General features: G+C 49.3%; 1 protein-coding gene and 3 pseudogenes across 1 annotated transcript; 1 reads left to right on the forward strand and 3 right to left on the reverse strand.

Moving 5' to 3' along the window:
- The first annotated feature begins 605 nt into the window (after positions 1-605).
- Positions 606-902, forward strand: LOC138099089 (feather keratin Cos1-1/Cos1-3/Cos2-1). Its single transcript, XM_068996152.1, has one exon. It carries the CDS (start codon positions 606-608, stop codon positions 900-902), a length of 297 nt encoding a protein of 98 aa, XP_068852253.1.
- A 5,230-nt stretch (positions 903-6,132) lies between these two features.
- Positions 6,133-6,887, reverse strand: LOC138099279 (feather keratin Cos1-1/Cos1-3/Cos2-1-like; annotated as a pseudogene).
- A 3,846-nt stretch (positions 6,888-10,733) lies between these two features.
- On the reverse strand, positions 10,734-11,493 carry LOC138099288 (feather keratin Cos1-2-like; annotated as a pseudogene).
- An 8,154-nt stretch (positions 11,494-19,647) lies between these two features.
- Positions 19,648-20,409, reverse strand: LOC138099316 (feather keratin Cos1-2-like; annotated as a pseudogene).
- Positions 20,410-20,425: the final 16 nt, after the last annotated feature.

The raw sequence follows: 20,425 nt of genomic DNA on the forward strand, positions 1-20,425 counted from the left end.
GTGCTGACGTCTTTCTGTCCTGAAGTTCTTGAACCTCTCATCTTGACACTTACAGAAGTTTGCTTAGAGGAAAGCACGTGGAATGCACTAGAAAATGAAAAGGCAACAGTGCAGGAAAACAGGACACAGCCCCTGCCATTAGCTGGGATAGCTTGCATTTGCCATGAGCTGGTCACAAAATTATTACTTCCACCAAGGTGCTACTGGGCCTGAGGCAGTGCAGGACTGCTATAAAAGGCAGCCCAAGTCTCTGCTCCCTCATTCACTTCTCTCACCTCCTCCTCAGGAATCAGGTGCGTGTTAAACTTCATCTCCTCTTCCTGCTTACAGCAAGCTCTTTCCTGCTTGGAGGTCTCAGTTGATAGTGGCTGTCTTAGCCCAGGGCTGGGAGCTGCATCTCTGGGGAAAGGGGAAGGGAGTGACGGTCTTGTACAGAGAGAGGCTGGGACTTGGCTGAGGTGGCTCCTGGGCTTTGAGGTGGGCAGTGCAGTGTGGGCCAGGAGGTGCCTTGGCTGTTGGGTGCTTGGGGCAGTGCTGCTTCTCAAGCGTCCTAACATTCTGCTTCTCCCTGCCCTCTGTGCCAGGTGCACCTGTGACCCCGAGCCATGTCCTGCAACCCTTGCTGCCAGCCCTGCGGCCCCACCCCGCTGGCCAACAGCTGCAATGAGTGCTGTGTCAGGCAGTGCCAGAGCTCCACCGTCGTCATTGAACCCTCCCCAGTTGTGGTGACCCTGCCCGGGCCCATCCTCAGCTCCTTCCCACAGAACACCGTGGTGGGATCCTCCACCTCTGCTGCTGTTGGCAGCATCCTCAGCTGTGACGGAGTGCCCATCAACTCTGGCGGCTTTGACCTCTCCTGCATCACCAACCGCTATGGTGGCAGCAGATGTCGTCCCTGCTAAATCTGCTGGCAACCTCCTTGGGCAAGAACTTCCAAGACCTCAGAACCTGGTTCTGGGCAGGAGATAGAGCTTTGGGACATTGTATTTAGAGTTTCACGTCATTGTCCCCTTCTTCTCCTCTCTTCTTTTGCTCTTTCTTTTGCTGTCCATGTCTCCTCCATCCACTCTAGTGGAGACCTGTTGCCCTGCCCTCCCTCTGCAGGCCAGGCAGAGGGACATCCCTACTGCAACTTAGTGGCTGCTCCTGGTGCCCTCTCTGAGCCACTCTGAGTATTTTTTTTCTCTGCACTCAATAAAGCTGTTTTGCATCCATGTATGGGCCTCTGAGTCCTCCTTCATTGTGTAACAACTCTTCCAGTCTGCTCAGGGAAAATAGCTGAAGGAAGCAAATGCTGGGATTCCCTGTAGTGGATTTTCTTTTGTGCATTTTCCCTTGGGGCTGATAAAGTCATCCCTGGTTGCTCTACAGCCAAAAGCCATCAGGGAGACTAGCTAGGGTGGCAGGAATGGGGAAGGGAAAAAACAATTCCTGGGAACAGCCCTTAACCTCATCTCTTCCTTTTCCTCCACTCCCTTACTTGGTCTAGATTCCATGGCTTGCACACAGGAGCACAGGAAGATGAAATGCACTCCCTCAGCACAGGCAGGCAAAGCTGCTGTCCAGACACATGAGGCTGAGACAACTGACAAGTTAGGATTGGTATCAGCCATACTCAGGGTACGCAGTGGTAAACGATGTTTGGTTGAATTTGTGCAAATGATTTATGGCTCCACTATAAATTCACATTTCTTCCACATATGGATGGATGTTATCTGACCATCATTTTGACCAAACCAGTGCCCAAGAGTATCAGGCAAAGGATGATGAACCTTTTGGTCTGCCAGAGACAGCCCACAGATGATGGAGTCATAGAACGGTTTGGGTTAGAATGGATCATACGGATCATGTAATCCCACCCAGCTGCCAAAACCACAGGTGCCTTTACCTAGACCAGGGTGTTCGAAGCCCCATAAGTGAGAGACTGGAAGGACTGCTGGCTTGAAATATTTCACATGCTTTTGTGTGGAGGAAGGGGCAGCTTGGGCTCTGCTCTGGTGAGGCGTTGTCCTCCTCCATACACCCCATTCCCTGGACCTGTATCCCAACCCTTCAGTGGCCACTAATCCCTGGAAAACCAGAGGCAATGCTCCACACCCCACTCCTGCACCCCAATCTAGCCCCAGAGTGGCCAGATGGCTGGACATCCCACCAGGACCCAGAAAAGTCAAAGGGTATTTAACCTGAGACACAAGGTAAGCATATACCTTGACCCTACTGGCACCAGAACTGCGGGAAAAACAAAAACCTCCAACAACATTTTTAGAGAATCAAGGCATTACTTCATTCTGGCCAGGATGTTGTTCTGGCCAGGATGTGCAACAGAAATAATTTCATCCACATATAGCCCAGGTGTGCAAAGAGAATCATTCCATGACACATGAATTTTACTAGATTTTTCACATACTTATACAGTCAAAACCCATAGAAATTCATTGGTTCAATGTTCATTAGTCCCAAGTAACACAGTTCTTAGTATTTGGTTTCCTACTGGTTACAGATTTCTTCACCTCCAATGCTAATTTGGTCCTCATTCCTTGGTTCTCTTATCAGTCTTTTCTGGACCAGATGTCTTTAACCATGCCAGGGGTGATGTTTGGAGTTGATGGTTCGTTAATGGCCATTGATGGTTGTTATCTTTTGTGTATCTTCTGTGCTACTCCCAGTCTGTTGACATGTTAAGCTCACCCTGAGTGATGAAACAGCCCTTTGAAAAGAAACTTCAATTCCCTTCCCTCGGGGAAAAGGTGAACAAGACTGACTAAAATTACAAAAAAATTTTAAACTTGTATCATCTCCAACACTACCTCTTCTCGGAATTTGTGTAAGCTGAACACTTTTGGAACCAGGAATGGTAGTTGTGTTTGTTCTTTTCTATTTCTTTTCTGTCTTTCTCTCTTTCCCCTTCTTCTTCTAATTCCCCTTCTCAGAATTTTGAGTAACTTATAATTGGACTGTCTTAGAATCTGTTAAATTGAATGGATTAAGTTAACGCTTTGATAAGTATTATGTATTGATTGGATGCTGCTTGAAACCTTTTGCCAAAGTTCTTTGATTTTCTAAAGTTGCCAGTACAGGTTTTTTTTTTTTGTTTTTGTGACCTCTTGAGGATATCTTCTTGGTATTTCTCCCTTGTGTCTAACTCAGAGTACATGAAAAGCCAAAGCCCTTTTCAGTGTCACACTGAACGAGATTTTGGGGGCCTTACATTTTAATTGGCACAGCAAGCAGACTACTTGTGAGGTGATGAAGAGGTATTTTATACGGACATAACTGCTCATTGCAGAAAAAAGGAGAAATTAATTTTTCCTTGAAACTGATATTCTCCAGCAAAAAAAATCATGGAATCCTGGGTAAAAAGTGATCTGACCTGTTCTCCACTAATAGAATTACTAAAAACATACAAAGCTTGTCCAGCCTGGTAAAGAGGTATGTGGGCTGAGAAAAACTGGCAAAATCTGCAGGCAGTTGCAGAGAAAACCTGAACTTTGGCAAAAGACAGGGGAAAAAACCCAGCAAGGGAAAAGGTCTAGTATCCATATGGGTGGAGGTTGAACTCAAAGGGAAAATGTTGTGGAGCAGCAACAGAAAGACCTGATTCAGTTGGGAACTGCTTTGGAGGCTGAAGCAATAGCCCACCTCAGGGAAGACAGAGAACAGAATGCCCAGAAGAAGCTAGCCCAAAATCTGAAAAACCAGTTAAACAAACCTGTCCAGTGCCAATGAGCTTTGGAGTTGCAAATTAACGCTGCTGGGGGAGGTGTGGAGAATGAACTAGAGATTTTCAGCCCTGAGGAAAAAAGGTGGGCCACCTTGAACATGATGTCACAATCCTCAGCCCTTGTGAGTTTAATGAAGCAAAGCTAAACCCTCCCTGCACCCTAAACTCTGTCCACTGGTAAAAATCGAGGAGGCAGAGAGGGAGGCAGGACTCCCTCAGTATGATGTCACTTCTCTCCATTTCCCAGCAGAGGGATTTGAGTCAGCAAAGTCAATGTCTCTCTGATGGCCTTTAGCTGCTGAGTAGCCAGGGATGACTCTGTCATCTCCAAGGAAAAGGGCAGGAAGAAAACTCCACTGCAGGGAATCTCATCCTCTGCTTCCTCCACCTATTCTCCCTGAGCAGACTGGAAGATTTGCTAGAGAGCAAAGGAGGACTTAGAGGCCAAGGATTGGATGCAAAACAACTTTCCTTCACTTCCCTTCACCCGAAGCTCTGCCTGCTTGTAAAGACAAAATTCACTTATCAGGAGGCAGAGTCCACAATAATATTATCTCACTCTGCAACAGAATTGGTTATGTTACAAGGGAAAATTAGTAATTGTGCCAAAGAAAATGGAACGGAGAATGTTTGGAAAATTTCACTAATGGGGGTTGTCTTGGTTTAAGATAATTTAAAGAGCTGAGCACTCTAAAATGAGTAATCTTCCCTTAATTCTAACCAATCCCTTTCCATCAATAAAGAACAAAACACGAGTAGATTTAAGTGAAAAAATAACAGTTTACTAACGAATGGAACAGCAACAGGCAAAAAATAACAGTAAATTACTGCTAGATACAAAATTGCTGAACCTCACAAAACCCATTGGAACAAAGAGAGACACAAAATGCCAGAAATATCCTTCCCAAGGTGGTGCCTGGCATGCATGGCTTGAAGGACAAGGAGAAGACGACATCACACTCTTTCCTTCCAAGATGGTGCCCTCTGGGTGACCATGTGGTTCTGGGAACAAAAGGGACAAGATAATTGTAAACCTTACTGGGAAAGGCAGGAGCCTATGGAGCAGTTTTAGTGGCAGATGAAGAGTTGCCAGCTCATGTGGGGTCTGCATTGCTGCCACTTCCCCCTGCCATTCATGGGGCTCCCCTGGTGCTGCTGCTGTGCTCTGCACTGTGGCTGTGGTAGAGGGGAAAGGACAGGTCTGTCCACACCAGCACAGGGTGGTCTGACTCCAGGAACGTGCTTGCTTTTTTGCTGCTTGCAAAGTTTTCAAAGTTCATTTCAAAACAGTTTTGTAATTGGGAAATGCAGTCTTTACAAGTGGCTACAGTTATAAACCCAAAGCAACCGCCTTCAAAGCTGAGATCCCACCTTCAGCAAAAGCTGCCATGGAAGAGAAAGAGTCTCTGTTTCTGTATTCTTCTATCCTGGAGTGGGGGCTGATCCATGTGGACCAGCTTGATGGAGCAGGGCCGCCTGCTGTGACAGGCAGCACCTGTGGGATTCACCTCCAGGCAGCTCAAAACTGCTACCTACAATCTCTCAGAGACAAGGGAAAAAGCTGCAAAGACAACCCAAAAATGGAGAAGCCTCTGCCCAAGAAAGACCAAGAGCCCAGCCAGGCAGTAGCCCACGGGGGTGTTCAGTTCAGAGGAATGGGGACTGCACTGTGTAGCCTGAATATGGCAGATATTGATACCAACTTGTGATTCACCTCAGCCTTGCATGTCTGGAAGGCAGCTGGGCCTTGCCAGGTAATGAAGGAGTGTATGGGGTGCATAGCTCATTTGTCTTTGACCATCTGTGCTGACCACGGACTGTAGACCAGGCAATGGAGGGGAGGAGAAGGCAGAGGTGAGGATGTGGGCTGTTCCCAGGACTTGTTTCCCGTCCCTATTTGCTTCCACCCTTCGAAGCCAGGGTCTCCCTGAAGACCATTCTCTTTAGAGCAGTCGGAAGATTTTTGACAGCTCCAAAAGAAAAGCCATGAAGTAAAATTCACTACAGGGAGTCCCAACATGCTTTCTTCAGCTTTTTCCTTGAGTAGACTGGAAGAATCGCCGTGGAAAGAAGGAGGATTCAGAGACCATGGCTTGGTTGCAAAACACCTTTATTGAGTCTGAAGAAGAAAAGGAGGTGGCTCACAGAGGGCACCGGGAAGAGGCACTAAGATGAAGTGGAGCTCCTGCAAGGTGTCCATCTGCCCACCCTAAAGAGGGAGGAAGGGCAACAGGTGCTCCCGGGTTGGTCTGGGGAGACACAGGCAGCAAAAGAAAGAGATAAAGAGGAGAGAGGAGAAGAAGGGGACAATGGCTTGAAACTCTAATTACAATGTCCCAAAGCTCTATCTCCTGCCCAGAACGAGGTTCTGAGGTCTTGGAGGTTCTTGCCTGAGGAGGTTGCCAGCAGATTTAGCAGGGACGACATCTGTTGCCACCATAGCAGTTGGTGATGCAGGAGATGTCAAAGCCGCCAGAGTTGATGGGCACTCCATCACAGCTGAGGATGCTGCCAACGGCAGCGGAGGTGGAGGATCCCACCACGGTGTTCTGTGGGAAGGAGCTGAGGATGGGCCCGGGCAGGGTCACCACCACTGGGGAGGGTTCAATGACGACGGTGGAGCTCTGGCACTGCCTGACACAGCACTCATTGCAGCTGTTGGCCAGCGGGGTGGGGCCGCAGGGCTGGCAGCAAGGGTTGCAGGGCTGGCAGCAGGACATGGCTCGGGGTCCCAGGTGCACCTGGCACAGAGGGCAGGGAGAAGCAGAATGTTAGGACGCTTGAGAAGCAGCACTGCCCCAAGCACCCTGCAGCCAAGGCACCTCCTGGCCCACACTGCACTGCCCACCTCAAAGCCCAGGAGCCACCTCAGCCAAGTCCCAGCCTCTCTCTGCACAAGATCTTCTCCCCCTTGCCTTCTCCCAGCAGAAGCAGCTCCCAGCCCTGGGCTCTGACAGCCCCGATCAGCTGAGACCTCCAGCCAGGAAAGAGCTGGGCTGGAAGCAGGAGGAGAAGGATTGGAGGCTTCCCACTCACCTGATTCCTGAGGAGGAGGTGAGAGAAGTGGATGCGAGAGCAGAGACTTGGGCTGCCTTTTATAGCAGTCCTGCACTGCCTCAGGCCCAGTAGCACCTTGGTGGAAGTAATAATTTTGTGACCAGCTCATGGCAAATGCAATCCATCCCAGCTAATAATGGGGCTGTGTCCTGGTTTCCTGCTGCCTTTTCATTTCCTGGCTTCTGCCACGTGCTTTCCTATATGAAGGCCTACTTCAGTAATTGGTGTGATGAGAGGCTCAGTGATTTCTGAGGCAGAAAACGTCAGCACAGGAAGAAGGCTCTGATCAGGTGCCAGCGGCATCTCTTGTGGGCAGGTGATGTTTACTTGGGTCATTTCTGATTAGGTTGTTTGTGGCAAAGTTGTCAGGAAATGGGCATCACTCTGTTGCTTCTTGCTCAAATGCCTAAGAACTGCCACGTGAGGGGACATGACGGAGCTTTCGATGTTCTTTCCTTCTTCCACTCTGCTCCTTCTTACCACCTGCTGTCTGTGTCTCCCCAGGCCAGTCTAGTTGGGATGTGTTGCCCTCTGTCCCTTAGCAGGAGGGGCAGATGGACACCCTGCTGGAGCTCCACTGCATGTTAGGGGCTGCCCCTGATGCCCTCTGTGAGCCACCTTCTTTTCTTCCTTAGACTCATTAAGGTTGTTCATCCAAACCTGAGCCTCCAAGTCATCCTTTGTTCTGTGGCAACGCTTCCAGTCTGCTCAGGGAAAAAGGTGGAGAACCTGTGCGTGGGAGTCCCTGTAGTGGATTTTACTTTGTGTCCTTTCCCTTGGAGCTGATGAAGACATCCCTGGCTACTCCAATGGCCATCAGGGAGATCCTGGATGCAAAGAGTGGCAGCAGTGAATATGGGAAACAATCTTCACTGTGAGAGGAACAGCCCACAACCTCATTCATTCCTTCTCCTCCTCTCCATTACCCACTCCATGAGCAGCAGACATGGGCAAAGACATGACACCCTTTATGACACCTGTACTTCCTACAGTCCTCCAGCACCTGGCAGGGCCCAGCTGCTGTCCTGACACGCAGGGCTGAGGTGATTCACAAGTTGGGATAACATCTGCCACAATCAGGCTGTGCAGAGAAAAGCAATGTGTAGTATTTGTCAATTGCTCCTCTAAGTGTTAACATCTAACACAGCTACAGCCTCCCTGAAAATGCAATAGCCACCAAACAAATTTCTTATGCCTGGGAGCACACTAAGTTACCTATAGGATGGGTTTTGCTGTGTGGCTGACTGGCCTACTCATGTTCTGGCCAGTATTTCTCAAGTGCCCTGTGTGATTGGTAGATTAACTCCTCTACTATTTCACCAAGAGGATGTGAAGCACAAAAGAGAAAACTGCTCAGCTTATCAGTTGACAGAGGATTGTGATCCTCTAGTTACTCTATCTAGTGAGAGTGACCTGGTTGCTGCTGCCCTTTGAACACCTGGAGCTGGGGTAGCTGTGAACTATCACACCATAAAGAGAAACACATGTGCTTTAGTTAAAGATGTAAATTACACTTCACAAGCATTAACAGGTCTGAGGACAGAAATGACACAAGTCAGAGAAGCTGCCCTTGAAAATCAAGCAGCAATTGACTACTTCTTGTTGAGACATAATCACGGATGTGAAGAATTTAAAGGGATGTGTTCAGTCTTTCCAATAACTCCTGACTAATGGAAAAGAAAGAAATAACTAAAGAAACCAGGCACGAGTGCTACAGAGAGAGAGGGACTAGATTTCTCTTGGCTGCTTCTGTGGCCCGATACTCCTCAGCTTAGGATGGTTAAAACAATCTGTTGTACTTATTGTAATGCGATGTAGTACTCATGACCTTAATCACTTGTTTAATTCAGTGCTTCCTGCTGTGCAGACTCAGTTAATAGAATAACTGGATAGGAGACTTTAAAGAAATTATATTAAATTCTCAAAGGGAGCATTTGTTACTAAACAAGTTGTATTTCTTCAAGAAGTCTTTGCAGCAATGGGGGAAGATGTTGGAAAATTCTTTTGACTTTAGCACATACTGTATGATCCCTATATTCATGGTTAATGCTTAGTTTTGTAGCAGACAGTGCTTAGTACAAATACCAGAGATCAATGTGGCCTAATGCTTCCTCATATCACCTTCCTTATATCATGTATTAGCCAGCATCTTAGTTTTGAGAACAAGGATTGTGTGTCAGAGTGACAAATGATAAGAGAAGTACCTTATGACCTGACCACTTACTTGAGATAGTCTCATGGAGAAAAGATTAATCGGAAGATCTGGAACCATATCAAAACAAGTCTATGGAAATAATTAACATATATGCATGATGAATATGTATTTGTTTTCAGCATACAACCTGGTCTGTTGGGTTACTGAGCATGCTTTGAGGAGACATCCCCATGCATCCAGCTCTGCTAATAAAGTAATGTCAGCTTTCTCACCCAGGAAATTGGTTGGAGATTTTATTTCCAGGTTTTTGGTGACAGTGGGGCTTTGAGCAGCCTGGTCTAGTGGAAGGTGTCCTTGCCCACAGCAGCTGGATGGGACAAGATTGTCTAACCTAAACCATTTGATGACTCTATGATCTGTGGGCTGTCTATGGCAGGCCCTGTCTTCACCAGGGTCCATCTTCCTTTGTCTGTCTTGCAGTCCCCCTTGGGCATGGGTTTGGTCAAACGCTTCAGTCAGGAAGACACTGATGGACAGATTACATCTACCCGTACATGGGAGAAATGTGAATTAACAGTGAAGCAGTAAGTCATCTGCACATACTCAAGCAAAAGTCATTTACCACTGCATATGCTGAGTATGGCTGATACCAATCCTAACTTTTGAAATACCTCAGTGCTGCATCTTATGAGAGAGCTGGGCGCTGCATGAGCTGAGGGACTCTATGAGATGTGTGTGGACCCTGGACTGGGTAATGGAGAGGAGGAGAAGGTAGAGATGAGGTTGTGGGCTGTTGCCACACATTGCTGTTTCCCAGCTGTTGGGAGGAAAAGGTTAAAACTGGAAGATTTGGAGAGGAAGATGATAGATTTCACAAAGTGACCTTGTAGCGGGGGAGGCTGAGAATATCCACATGAGAAACTTCACATATTTACTGCTGATTACCCTCTGTCGCTTGAGGGATAATAGAAAAGCTATCAGAACCTTAAGAGGGCATCTCTCACAGACAGTCTTGAGCCTCCTGCTGAGAGACAGAGAGATCAAAAAGCTCAGAGGTCACAAAAGCACAGCATTGCGATGAACTGCATGTGCATGAGGCCCCTTGAGATATCGGGACAGGCAGTGACCTGCCAGGATTGGACTGAGCCTAACGGTGCCACTGTTGCCATTTCATGTGTCTCTGTAGCCTGGTGATGGGACCTTTCAGTTAATGAGGTAATGAAATAAATAGACTCTTTGCATTTCAGCTGCGGTTTGGTGACTTGCACATATCAATTCACACACCAACCCACTCCTGCTACCCTCTGGAGCCTCGGTGTTCCTGATGGCCATTGGCTGTGCAGTATCCAGGTACGTTTTCCTCAGCTCCAAGGGAAAAGGGCACAAAATAAAATTCACTGCAGGGACTCCCACCCTCTGCTTCTCCACCTTTTTTCCTGAGCAGACTGGAAGAATTTCCATGAAAAAAAAGAGAACTTGGAGGCCAAGGCTTGGTTGTGCAATGAATTTAATGAGTCGAAAGAAGAAAAGGAGGTAGCTTAAAGAGAGCACCAGGAGCAGCCACTAAGAGGCAGTGGAGGTTCTGCAGGTTGTCCAACTGCCTGTCCTAAAGAGAGATGGAGGAAAATACATCTCCACTAGGCTGGCCTGGGGAGATACGGAGAGTGAAGAAAAGAGAGAGAAAAGTAGAAGGGAACAATGCCATGAAGCTGTAAAGAAAATATCCCAAAACTCTATCTCCTGGACAGAACTATGTTCTGAGGTCTTGGAGGTTCTTGCCTGAGGAGGTTGCCAGCAGATTTAGCAGGGACGACATCTGCTGCCACCATAGCAGTTGGTGATGCAGGAGAGGTCAAAGCCGCCAGAGTTGATGGGCACTCCGTCACAGCTGAGGATGCTGCCAACGGCAGCAGAGGTGGAGGATCCCACCACGGTGTTCTGTGGGAAGGAGCTGAGGATGGGCCCGGGCAGGGTCACCACAACTGGGGAGGGTTCAATGACGACGGTGGAGCTCTGGCACTGCCTGACACAGCACTCATTGCAGCTGTTGGCCAGCGGGGTGGGGCCGCAGGGCTGGCAGCAAGGGTTGCAGGGCTGGCAGCAGGACATGGCTCGGGGTCACAGGTGCACCTGGCACAGAGGGCAGGGAGAAGCAGAATGTTAGGACGCTTGAGAAGCAGCACTGCCCCAAGCACCCTGCAGCCAAGGCACCTCCTGGCCCACACTGCACTGCCCACCTCAAAGCCCAGGAGCCACCTCAGCCAAGTCCCAGCCTCTCTCTGCACAAGACCTCCTCGCCCCTGCCTTCTCCCAGCAGAAGCAGCTCCCAGCCCTGGGCTCCACAGCCCCGATCAGCTGAGACCTCCAGCCAGGAAAGAGCTGGGCTGGAAGCAGGAGGAGAAGGATTGGAGGCTTCCCACTCACCTGATTCCTGAGGAGGAGGAGGAGGTGAGAGAAGTGGATGCGAGAGCAGAGACTTGGGCTGCCTTTTATAGCAGTCCTGCACTGCCTCAGGCCCAGTAGCACCTTGGTGGAAGTAATAATTTTGTGACCAGCTCATGGCAAATGTGCACCATCCCAGCTAATGGCAGGGGCTGTGTCCTGGTTTCCTGCATTGCGGCCTTTTCATTTCCTGGCTTCTGCCATGTGCGTTCCTATGTGAAGGGTCATTTCTGTAGGTGCTAGGATGTGAGATTCAAGTATTTCCGGGGTAAAAACAATGCTGAGTGCAGTTATTATGCTCAGATCATTGGCTGGCAGCATCCTCTGTGGACAAGTGTGTTCACGTGTGTCATTCCTGTGGGTTTGTTTTTGTCTAAATTGTCAGGAAATGGGCATCACTCTCGTGCTTCTTGCCCACTTGCCCTAAGACTGTCATGTGAGGGGACATGACCCATCATTTCCTCTTGCTTTTCCCATCTCTCCGTGATGGTCACTCGCTGTTGCACACAGGTCTGCATCTGCTGGGAGGGTTGGAGCCTGTTGCTACTCTGACAGTGCTCATAGAAAAATTGTGTTGGCCTCATTTAGCTCATCCTCTTTCTGTGCACTCTCTGTGGGTCCTCTGGGAATACCAGGAGTTGTCTGGGGCCTGATCCTTCTCCAGGATACCAAAGTAATTTTCTGCCACACTTGTCCCTAGTGTCTCCTCAGCAGAGTTCCCAGAACTGCCCATCTTTTCTGTTTGTTCTTTCTGTCTTTGCTGACTCTGTGTGAGCATACAGATCGTTGCATTATTCCACGCAGGTGTGTTTGAGCACACGCGTGTCATTCTGTGCTTGGGTGACCCTCCTGAGGGCATGTGCAGGTTGGAGCAATGGGACTCTGCCCTGGTGTGTTCATGATGTCAGAGAGAAACACGTTCCCTTTGACATCAGGAATGGCACTTGGTCTGGAATCTACAGCTGAATGGCCATGGCTTCAACCTGGCAGAGCACTGAAATCAGCTTTGGCCTCCTGCACTCTCCATTTCTTGTTTCATGGAAAGGGAGAAAGACCAAGGAAGCCTGTCCACTTCTGCAGGTTGTTATCATTCAGTGGATGCCCTTCTGGTGTAATGTTGCTGGTGACTGGGATGGGACACAGGCTCCTCCTGTCCGGGCCAATGCCAGATGCACTTCTACAGCTCAGCAGCCTGGTGCTGACCAGCTGAGCAGGGCTGAGACCTCCCAGCAAACGGGTCTTGGACTGAAGGAGCTCATCTTGAGGTGTTGCTCTGCTGTGAGATGTAGGACAGTTGGATCAACCCACATGGCATAGCTGAGTGCTGCTCCCTTCCCTTTAGTGGCCTTGCTGGGAACTTTGGCAGATGGTGCTGCCAGGAGGCTTCAGCCAGGTCCAACTTCTGTTTGCACAGGAGGAGCTCTCAAGCTAAAATTCTAATACTTGGCCCCGAACATCTGTGCCTGTATCTGGCCATGGAGCTCACCAATCTCTGACATATATTTGGACTCTGACATATGTGTGACTTCCCAGCTTGACTTGGGACCTTCCTTTCCTCTACGAACACTCCTGGCGTCCACTGGATATTGTTGGACCTTGAATACCGTCATGAGGCCTCATCCTGACCTTGACTCTCTGACCCACTGACTTGCCTTCCCCACTTGACTCCAGACACGTGTAAGACAGAAGCCTGAGGCAAAACATGATCAGGACATTGTGAGGAATGAGACAACTCTTTGTAGAAATTAAAACAATTTATTAAAACAGAAAAATTGAAAAATTGCAAAAATTAACAAAATATAAAAATTTGGGATCCTAGTGGCTCAGGAGGTATGCCCCAGGAGCGCAGGGATTCAGGAGCTTCAGGCTTAGGCAGCTCTGAACCTCAGGTAGAGAAAAAACTTGCAGTGCTAGGCTGGTCAAAAAGAGATATATATATTTCTAAAGGCCCCTGAAAAGGAATAGGTTTCTCCAGCACTGAACTTAGCAAGCTGGAGGGGAAGGGGAAATGAGAGGGTGTGTCTTTCTTTTGCTCCCTTTTATAGCTTTTGCTCCGCCCACAGTCCGCCCCTTTGGTTTAAGGTGATTGGTGTTTTCCCTTTGACAGATTATCTCTGTCCACCAATGGCTCCTCCTTGTCAGAGGGGTGATATTAGTTGAGATAAGAGTCATGGAGCTTACGGGGGTATGGCTATGGGGGCTGGGCTGTTTGTTGCAACTGGGGTTTTTAAAGTCTGCCTTGAAACCAAGGTACAAGTAAAACATAAAAAAATACATCCAACACATCTTAAAACACTTGTAAAAGTATACAGTAAACATAGGAAAGATAGCTCTTATGGTGTACAAGTGATAAATGTTTGAAAAGGGATTTTAACTGGGGAACTTTTAACTGGGGATTTTTACTGGGAAGGGCACAAATGAACAGCTTGGAACGAGTGAAAACCAAAATAATAAAACTTGATTTGTGTACCTGGGCTGATGGGTTAATTTTAACATTCAATTTAAAAATATTTAACTCAAAATTAATTAAAGCACTTAATATGCAAAGACCAAGCACTAATAGGGATTTTATGTATGACAGACATCATAAAGTTTGTGCACACCTGCAGACCTGGGACCTTACTGGGATTTTGGAGAAAGCTGGGGTAGCTCTCCTGTCTGTGGTGTGCAGTGGCTGTGCAGAGCAGAGGGCAAAATTGCAACCCTGAACTCTATAAATGCAGATTTTTGTTGCCTCAGGGACCTGCCAGGAAGAATCCTTTGGGAAGGTGCCCTGGGGGGTTCAAAGAGGTCCAGGGAGAATGTGAAACACTGCAGTTAAGATCTCCAGGTAATAACATTATGGAAATGACCATAACTAGCTCCATCTGTTCAACTTGCCAAAGATACGAAGTAGATCTACCAAGGACTTTAGATGCTTGTATTTTTTGGAGCATTTCTTTCCAAATCTTACAGCATAATATCTTTTTTTGAGATAAGATCCAGGCACCCCCGGACTCCTCTCTCTGAGAAGGGGTTTAGAGAGCAAGGGGCTCTTCTCGGCACCTCGTGACTCAGGGGCCAGGCTTATTTAATAAACTGTCTGAAGCTCCCTCTCCACCCACAACAGATGGGCTCACATTGGAGCAGGGAAAAATGGGGGGAGGAAGGATGGACAGAAATGTTGTGCTCTTCCTTTTTTGTTGAAATAAGTTTTATTCTCGAAGCTTTCCTCTTCTCTTTCCCAGGCACTGACCAAGCACTCCCCGTTGTACTTCTCCTGATGTTTCTTGGACTGAACCTCTTTGGTGGCACTCAAGCTCCCATTTCTGTCTCTCCAAATTTCTTTTGCAGTGAGCCTGATGGGAGTCCTTGTTAGGAAGGGGAGGTAATTCTGATCAAGTGTAGCTAAAACTTCTTTACCGCCACAGTGATATGAATGGCCAAATATTCTCCTTGAGAGGCATTTGACAATTCCTTCATGCTTGAGGATGGCTTCAAATACCTGAGCAATAATTACATGAAACCTTAAAGCTCTCTAGTGGTTCTTCCTAGGGATTCTGTGGGCACCAAGAGCTCCTCTGCATGAAGCAGTGTCTCAATATTGTACTCCCATGGCTGAAGAGGGTGATGTTTCTGGGACAAGCAGACTCCCCACTGCCTGCAATTGTTGAGACTGGGACATCAGAAATGATGCTATGCATTCATGATCCTCTCAGTGATGTCCTTTGATTGAGGCCTCACTGTTGGAGGTTGGAGGGTTTTTCCTTTTGTTTTTCTTTCTCTAAGGGAGTTTTCCCCCATTTTGTTGCTAAGGAACAATAATGACCAGGTACTTAAGAGAGACAAAAGAAGTTGCCAAGCAAGGGGAGGAGAGCACCTGACCGAACTTCTCTTATATGAGAGTTTCTCTTGGCGGGGCAGAGGTACTGAGAGAATTGGGCTGGGAAAAACAGGGGCTGGGGAAGCTGGGAGCTCTCTTGTGTTCTAGGCATTCAGAGGGGAAGGAGGCTGCAGTCACTATGGGAGGAATTCACCACCACTGTGGGGTTCTGTCTTCTGCTGCCTTCTCCCACCATGAGTGGAGCTCTGCTTGTAAGAGCAGCCGTTGCACTGGGGCCTTATTAACACCCTGCCTTACCAGACAGGGGACCCTTTACCATCTGCTCAGGTGCCTCAGGGGAAACCCTGAGATCCCTGAGCCCCTTTTCCCTCCCAGGCAGTCTCTCTCTGCCATGTTCAGGAGCTGGGCTGCCTCTGCCCAGCCCCCGCCGTTTCTCTGCCACTGCTCTGCATTTTTGCTACACTGTAGTCTGCATCCCCTGCCTGCTGGGACACCCTGCAGTTCCAGCTACAGCTGCAGAGTGTCTGCTACCTCTTGATCGCTCCCCTGGGTGAGCCCGCCCTGCCGTTCCAGCTTGCTACTCCGAGGTTCCTGCTACAGCTCCTTCTGCTATCCAGAGGGGGTACCGGGCCTGGCTGTCCCTGAGGGTTTGTGAAGGAGCCCCTTTCCCATCCCTTCCACTGGCTGCGCTCGCCATTGTCCACCTGAAAGGGATGCCCGACCTCGCGCCACAGCGCCCCCTGCAGGCGCGGGGGAATCACCGCACCCGCCCTGCCCCGCCGGGAGCCACCAGCGCCCCTGGCGGCCGTGAGCAGAACTGCACCGAGGGGAAAGTGCTTCAAGAGCGGGAAGAGACTGCTTATCGGGTTTTATGTTCTTCTTTGTTGTTGTTACCATTGTTGTTGTTTGTTTGCCTCGCTATACATACACACACTAATAAAAAACGGTTATTCCTTTTCCCATATCTTTTCCTGAAAGCCCCTTAATTTCAGAGTTAAAATAATTCTGAGAGAAGGGGATCATATTTTCCATTCCAAGAGAGGCTCCTGCTCTCCTTGTCAAACACCTATCTTTCAAACCAAGACACCCACTATGCGCAAATTGCTCTGTTACGCCTTGTCATGAAAAAGAAAATCTGCTTCCTGCAAGCCTTGGTCATGTGGTCATGGTGATGACCATGGTTTTGGGGTCATCTTCACCCAGGTTTTGGGGTCATCTTCACCCAGGTGGTTCTCCTGCTGACTGGCCCTTCTGCAGCAGCAAAGGCATTGCTTAATCCAAGGCCCCTGGTGTGGCCTTCGCTGATCCTGATCCAGCAGCTGCTCCCACCCTGTTGTTTGTGTCAAAGATGACCAAAGGGCTGAAGAACATGTGCTGAGGAAAGTGTCCTGGTTTAAATACAGGTGTTTGCCAAGGAAGGCAGGAACCTTCCTGAAATGGAAAAATGACACCCTCCCTCGAAATTATTATAAGTTTGAAATTAACAGGGCTTTCAGGCAAAGAGATGGGAAAAGAAATAACAGTTCTTTACTAGAACATATATGTACACACATATAACAAGACAGACAAGCAACAACAACAACAGCAACAACAGCAACAACACGAACAAAAAGGAAAAACCCAATAACAGCCTTTTCCCACCTGTCAAATACTTTCCCCTTTGGTGTAGTTACAACCACAACCAGCAGCAGGTGCTGTTGGCTCGTGTCGAGGCAGAGAGGCTGCAGTGACTCCCTCACAGTTTCAGGGGGCACTCTGGTGCAAGACAGGGACTTCTGTGGTTGTGATGGCAGCTCAGATGAGGAAGAGGGAAGAAGGGTCAACTCCCCCCAGCACCCACCTGAGACGTGATCGGTCTTCAGCACTGCTAACAGCAGCTGGTACACGCTGGGAAGGGAGGTACAATGTCGTACTACCCTACACAGAAAAGTTCCAGCGGGGCTGTTGCTCTGGCTCCAGGCAGCCCTCCATGTGGCAGCTTCAGGGGAGGAGGGGGGAAGGGATGACCCCCCCAGGCACCCAGGTGGACCGACTTTATCTCAATGTCGTACTACCCTACACAGAAAAGTTCCAGCGGGGCTGTTGCTCTGGCTCCAGGCAGCCCTCCATGTGGCAGCTTCAGGGGAGGAGGGGGGAAGGGATGACCCCCCAGGCACCCAGGTGGACCATGTTGGTCTCTTGGTGTTTCTCTCTTGCAAGCAAATGGGCTCACAAGCTGGTGACAGTCACAGCCTGTCTTGGGGTGCCCCACGGCAGTGTTGGAAAAAAATCACTGTGCAGGAGAGGTCCAAGGCAAAGAACCACCACATGACCATCTCTTCTCCCAACCCAGCAAAGACTGAACTACCCCCAGCTAACAAACTGACAAAACCCACACTGCTTCACTTCGCCATCCCCCCACCCTTTCCCCCCTCCAATCCCCAGAACAATTCTGACAGTATGCCGAGGCACTTGGTCATGTCTTTAGTCTCTTGATCATGGTCCATTCATCATCTCCCTGGCACCAAATAGGAAGAAAATTCCCTGAGAGAAAAAAACCCCAAAACAAAAACCTATCCCCCAAGAGAAAGATTGAAGGAATGCAGTCTTTTTTCCCTGGAGAACCAGAGGCTTGGGCAGGACCTCATCACAGTATTTTAGTAATTAAATGGGATCTACCAAGAGGACTGAGACTTTCTCAGCACAATCATAGAATCCTAGAATCATAGAAGATACTGAGTTGGAAGGGACCCATCAGGAGCATCAAGTCCAACTCCTGGCCCTGCACAGGACACCCCAAGAGTCCCACCAAGTACCTGAGAGTGTTGTCCAAACACTTCCTGAGCTCCATCAGGTTTGGTGCAGAGAGCACTTCCCTGGGGAGCCTGTTCCAGTGTTCAACCACCAAAAACCCTCTGGGTGAAGAACATTTTCCTGATATCCAACCTAAATCTCCCACATCTCAGCTCCAGCCATTTCCTCAAGTCCTGTTACTGGTCATGAGAGTGAAGAGTTTGGTTCTTGCCCCTCTGCTGCCCCTCAGAAGGATGTCAAAGCCACAATGAGGTCTGAGCTCAGTCTCATCTTCCCCAGGCTGAATGGGCCAAGCAACCCCAGCCACTCCTCAGACGGATCCTCCAGACCCTTCCCCATCCTCATGGCCTCCCTTGGTCACTCTCTAGTAGCTTATTGCCTTTTTTATATTGTGGTTCCCAAATGGAGCCAGGTGGAGGGGCTGCCCCTGGGGGGACACACACACAGTGAAGAGGAACTGGAGATGATTTGGTTCTGGCAACTGAGAGCAGTGCTTGGGCAACAGGTCTCACTAGGAGCAGGTGTAGCCTTCATTTCTGGGCACAGCAAGATGTGCCAGCACCCAGTTAGAAGGACAAAGCCAGCTGCTGTCTCTGCCCAGCAATCTAGGAAGGAGGAGCATATGTGGAAGGCCACATGCATCACAGAATGCTGTGAACCTGAGCTGGTATTTGGAGCCCAGCAATGTCTTTGGGAGTTCATTTTCTGCACCCAGGAGAATGTGGATAGCCAGGGAATGATGAGATTTGGAGCCCTGCCTGGGGCTGAAGGCCAAGGACCAAACAGAAATTTTCAAGTACAGCTGAAAACATTCCTAAATGTTGGCATTAGTAGTGAAGCCACAAGTCATTTGCACAGGGAAGATGGACACCTGGAACAGAACATTAGATCCTTATGGAGGTGTCAGGTTCATGGCGATGGGAACTCCAGTGCACAGATTGAGTTGTTACCAATCCTAACTTATGAATCACCTCAGTCCTGAGTGTCTGGGCAGCAGCTGGGCCCTGCCAGGCACTGAGAGATTGTGTGATGTTTGGATCTCATCCACTTGTTCCCAGGTGTGCTGGCCACAGACCCTAGGCCAGGTAATGAAGGAAGGATGGGAAGAGATGAGGACGTGGGGTGTCCCCAGGCGTTGTTGTTTCCCATCCCCACTCCTGAAACACTTTGGAGCCATAGCCTCCATGATGGCCTTTAGCTGCCGAGTAGCCAGGGATGTTCTTCATCAGCTCCAAGGGAAAAGGGCACAAAGTAAAATCCACTGCAGCAAGCCCCACACATTGCTTTCTCTACCTTTTTTCTTGAGCAGACTGGAAGAGTTGCCAGAGAAAAATAGATGACTCAGAGGCCAAGGCTTGAATGCAGTGCAACTTTAATAAGTCTAAAGAAGAAAAGGAGATGGCTCACAGAGAGTACCAGGAGCAGCCACTAAGATGGAACTCCCTTGTGGTGTTCTTTGGACTGCCCTGAAGAGGGAGGAAGGGTGACAGGTCCATATGAGACTGCCCTGGAGAAAGAGGGACAGAAAAGGAGAGAAGAGTAGAAGAAGGAAGAGATGGTCCAAAGCTCTAAACACAATGTCCTGAAGCTCTATCCCTGCCCAAAACCATGTTCTGAGCTCATGGAGATTCTTGCTCAAGGATGTTGCCAGCAGATTTAGCAGGGGGGGCAACATCTGCTGCCATAGCCGCTGGTGATGCAGGAGATGTCAAAGCCGCCAGAGTTGATGGGCACTCCGCCAGAGCTGAGGATGCTGCCAACGGCAGCGGAGGTGGAGGATCCCACCACGGTGTTCTGTGGGAAGGAGCTGAGGATGGGCCCAGGCAGGGTCACCACCACTGGGGAGGGCTGGATGGCCACGGTGGAGCTCTGGCACTGCCTGACACAGCACTCATTGCAGCTGTTGGCCAGCGGGCAGGGGCCGCAGGGCTGGCAGCAAGGGTTGCAGGGCTGGCAGCAGGACATGGCTCGGGGTCACAGGTGCACCTGGCACAGAGGGCAGGGAGAAGCAGAATGTTAGGACGCTTGAGAAGCACCACTGCCCCCAAGCACCCAGCAGCCAAGGCACCTCCTGGCCCACACTGCACTGCCCACCTCAAAGCCCAGGAGCCACCTCAGCCAAGTCCCAGCCTCTCTCTGCACAAGATCTTCTCCCCCCTGCCTTCTCCCAGCAGAAGCAGCTCCCAGCCCTGGGCTCTGACAGCCCCGGTCAGCTGAGACCTCCAGCCAGGAAAGAGCTGGGCTGGAAGCAGGAGGAGAAGGATTGGAGGCTTCCCACTCACCTGATTCCTGAGGAGCAGGAGGAGGTGAGAGAAGTGGATGTGAGAGCAGAGACTTGGGCTGCCTTTTATAGCAGTCCTGCACTGCCTCAGGCCCAGCAGCACCTTGGTGGAAGTAATAATTTTGTGACCAGCTCATGGCAAATGTGCACCAT

Source organism: Aphelocoma coerulescens, chromosome 27 (genome assembly GCF_041296385.1).
Source record: "Aphelocoma coerulescens isolate FSJ_1873_10779 chromosome 27, UR_Acoe_1.0, whole genome shotgun sequence".
NCBI lineage: Eukaryota > Metazoa > Chordata > Aves > Passeriformes > Corvidae > Aphelocoma > Aphelocoma coerulescens.

Excerpts from the sequence above, each read along its gene's own strand:
- LOC138099089 (XM_068996152.1), top strand. The coding sequence starts at position 606 with ATGTCCTGCAACCCTTGCTGCCAGCCCTGCGGCCCCACCCCGCTGGCC.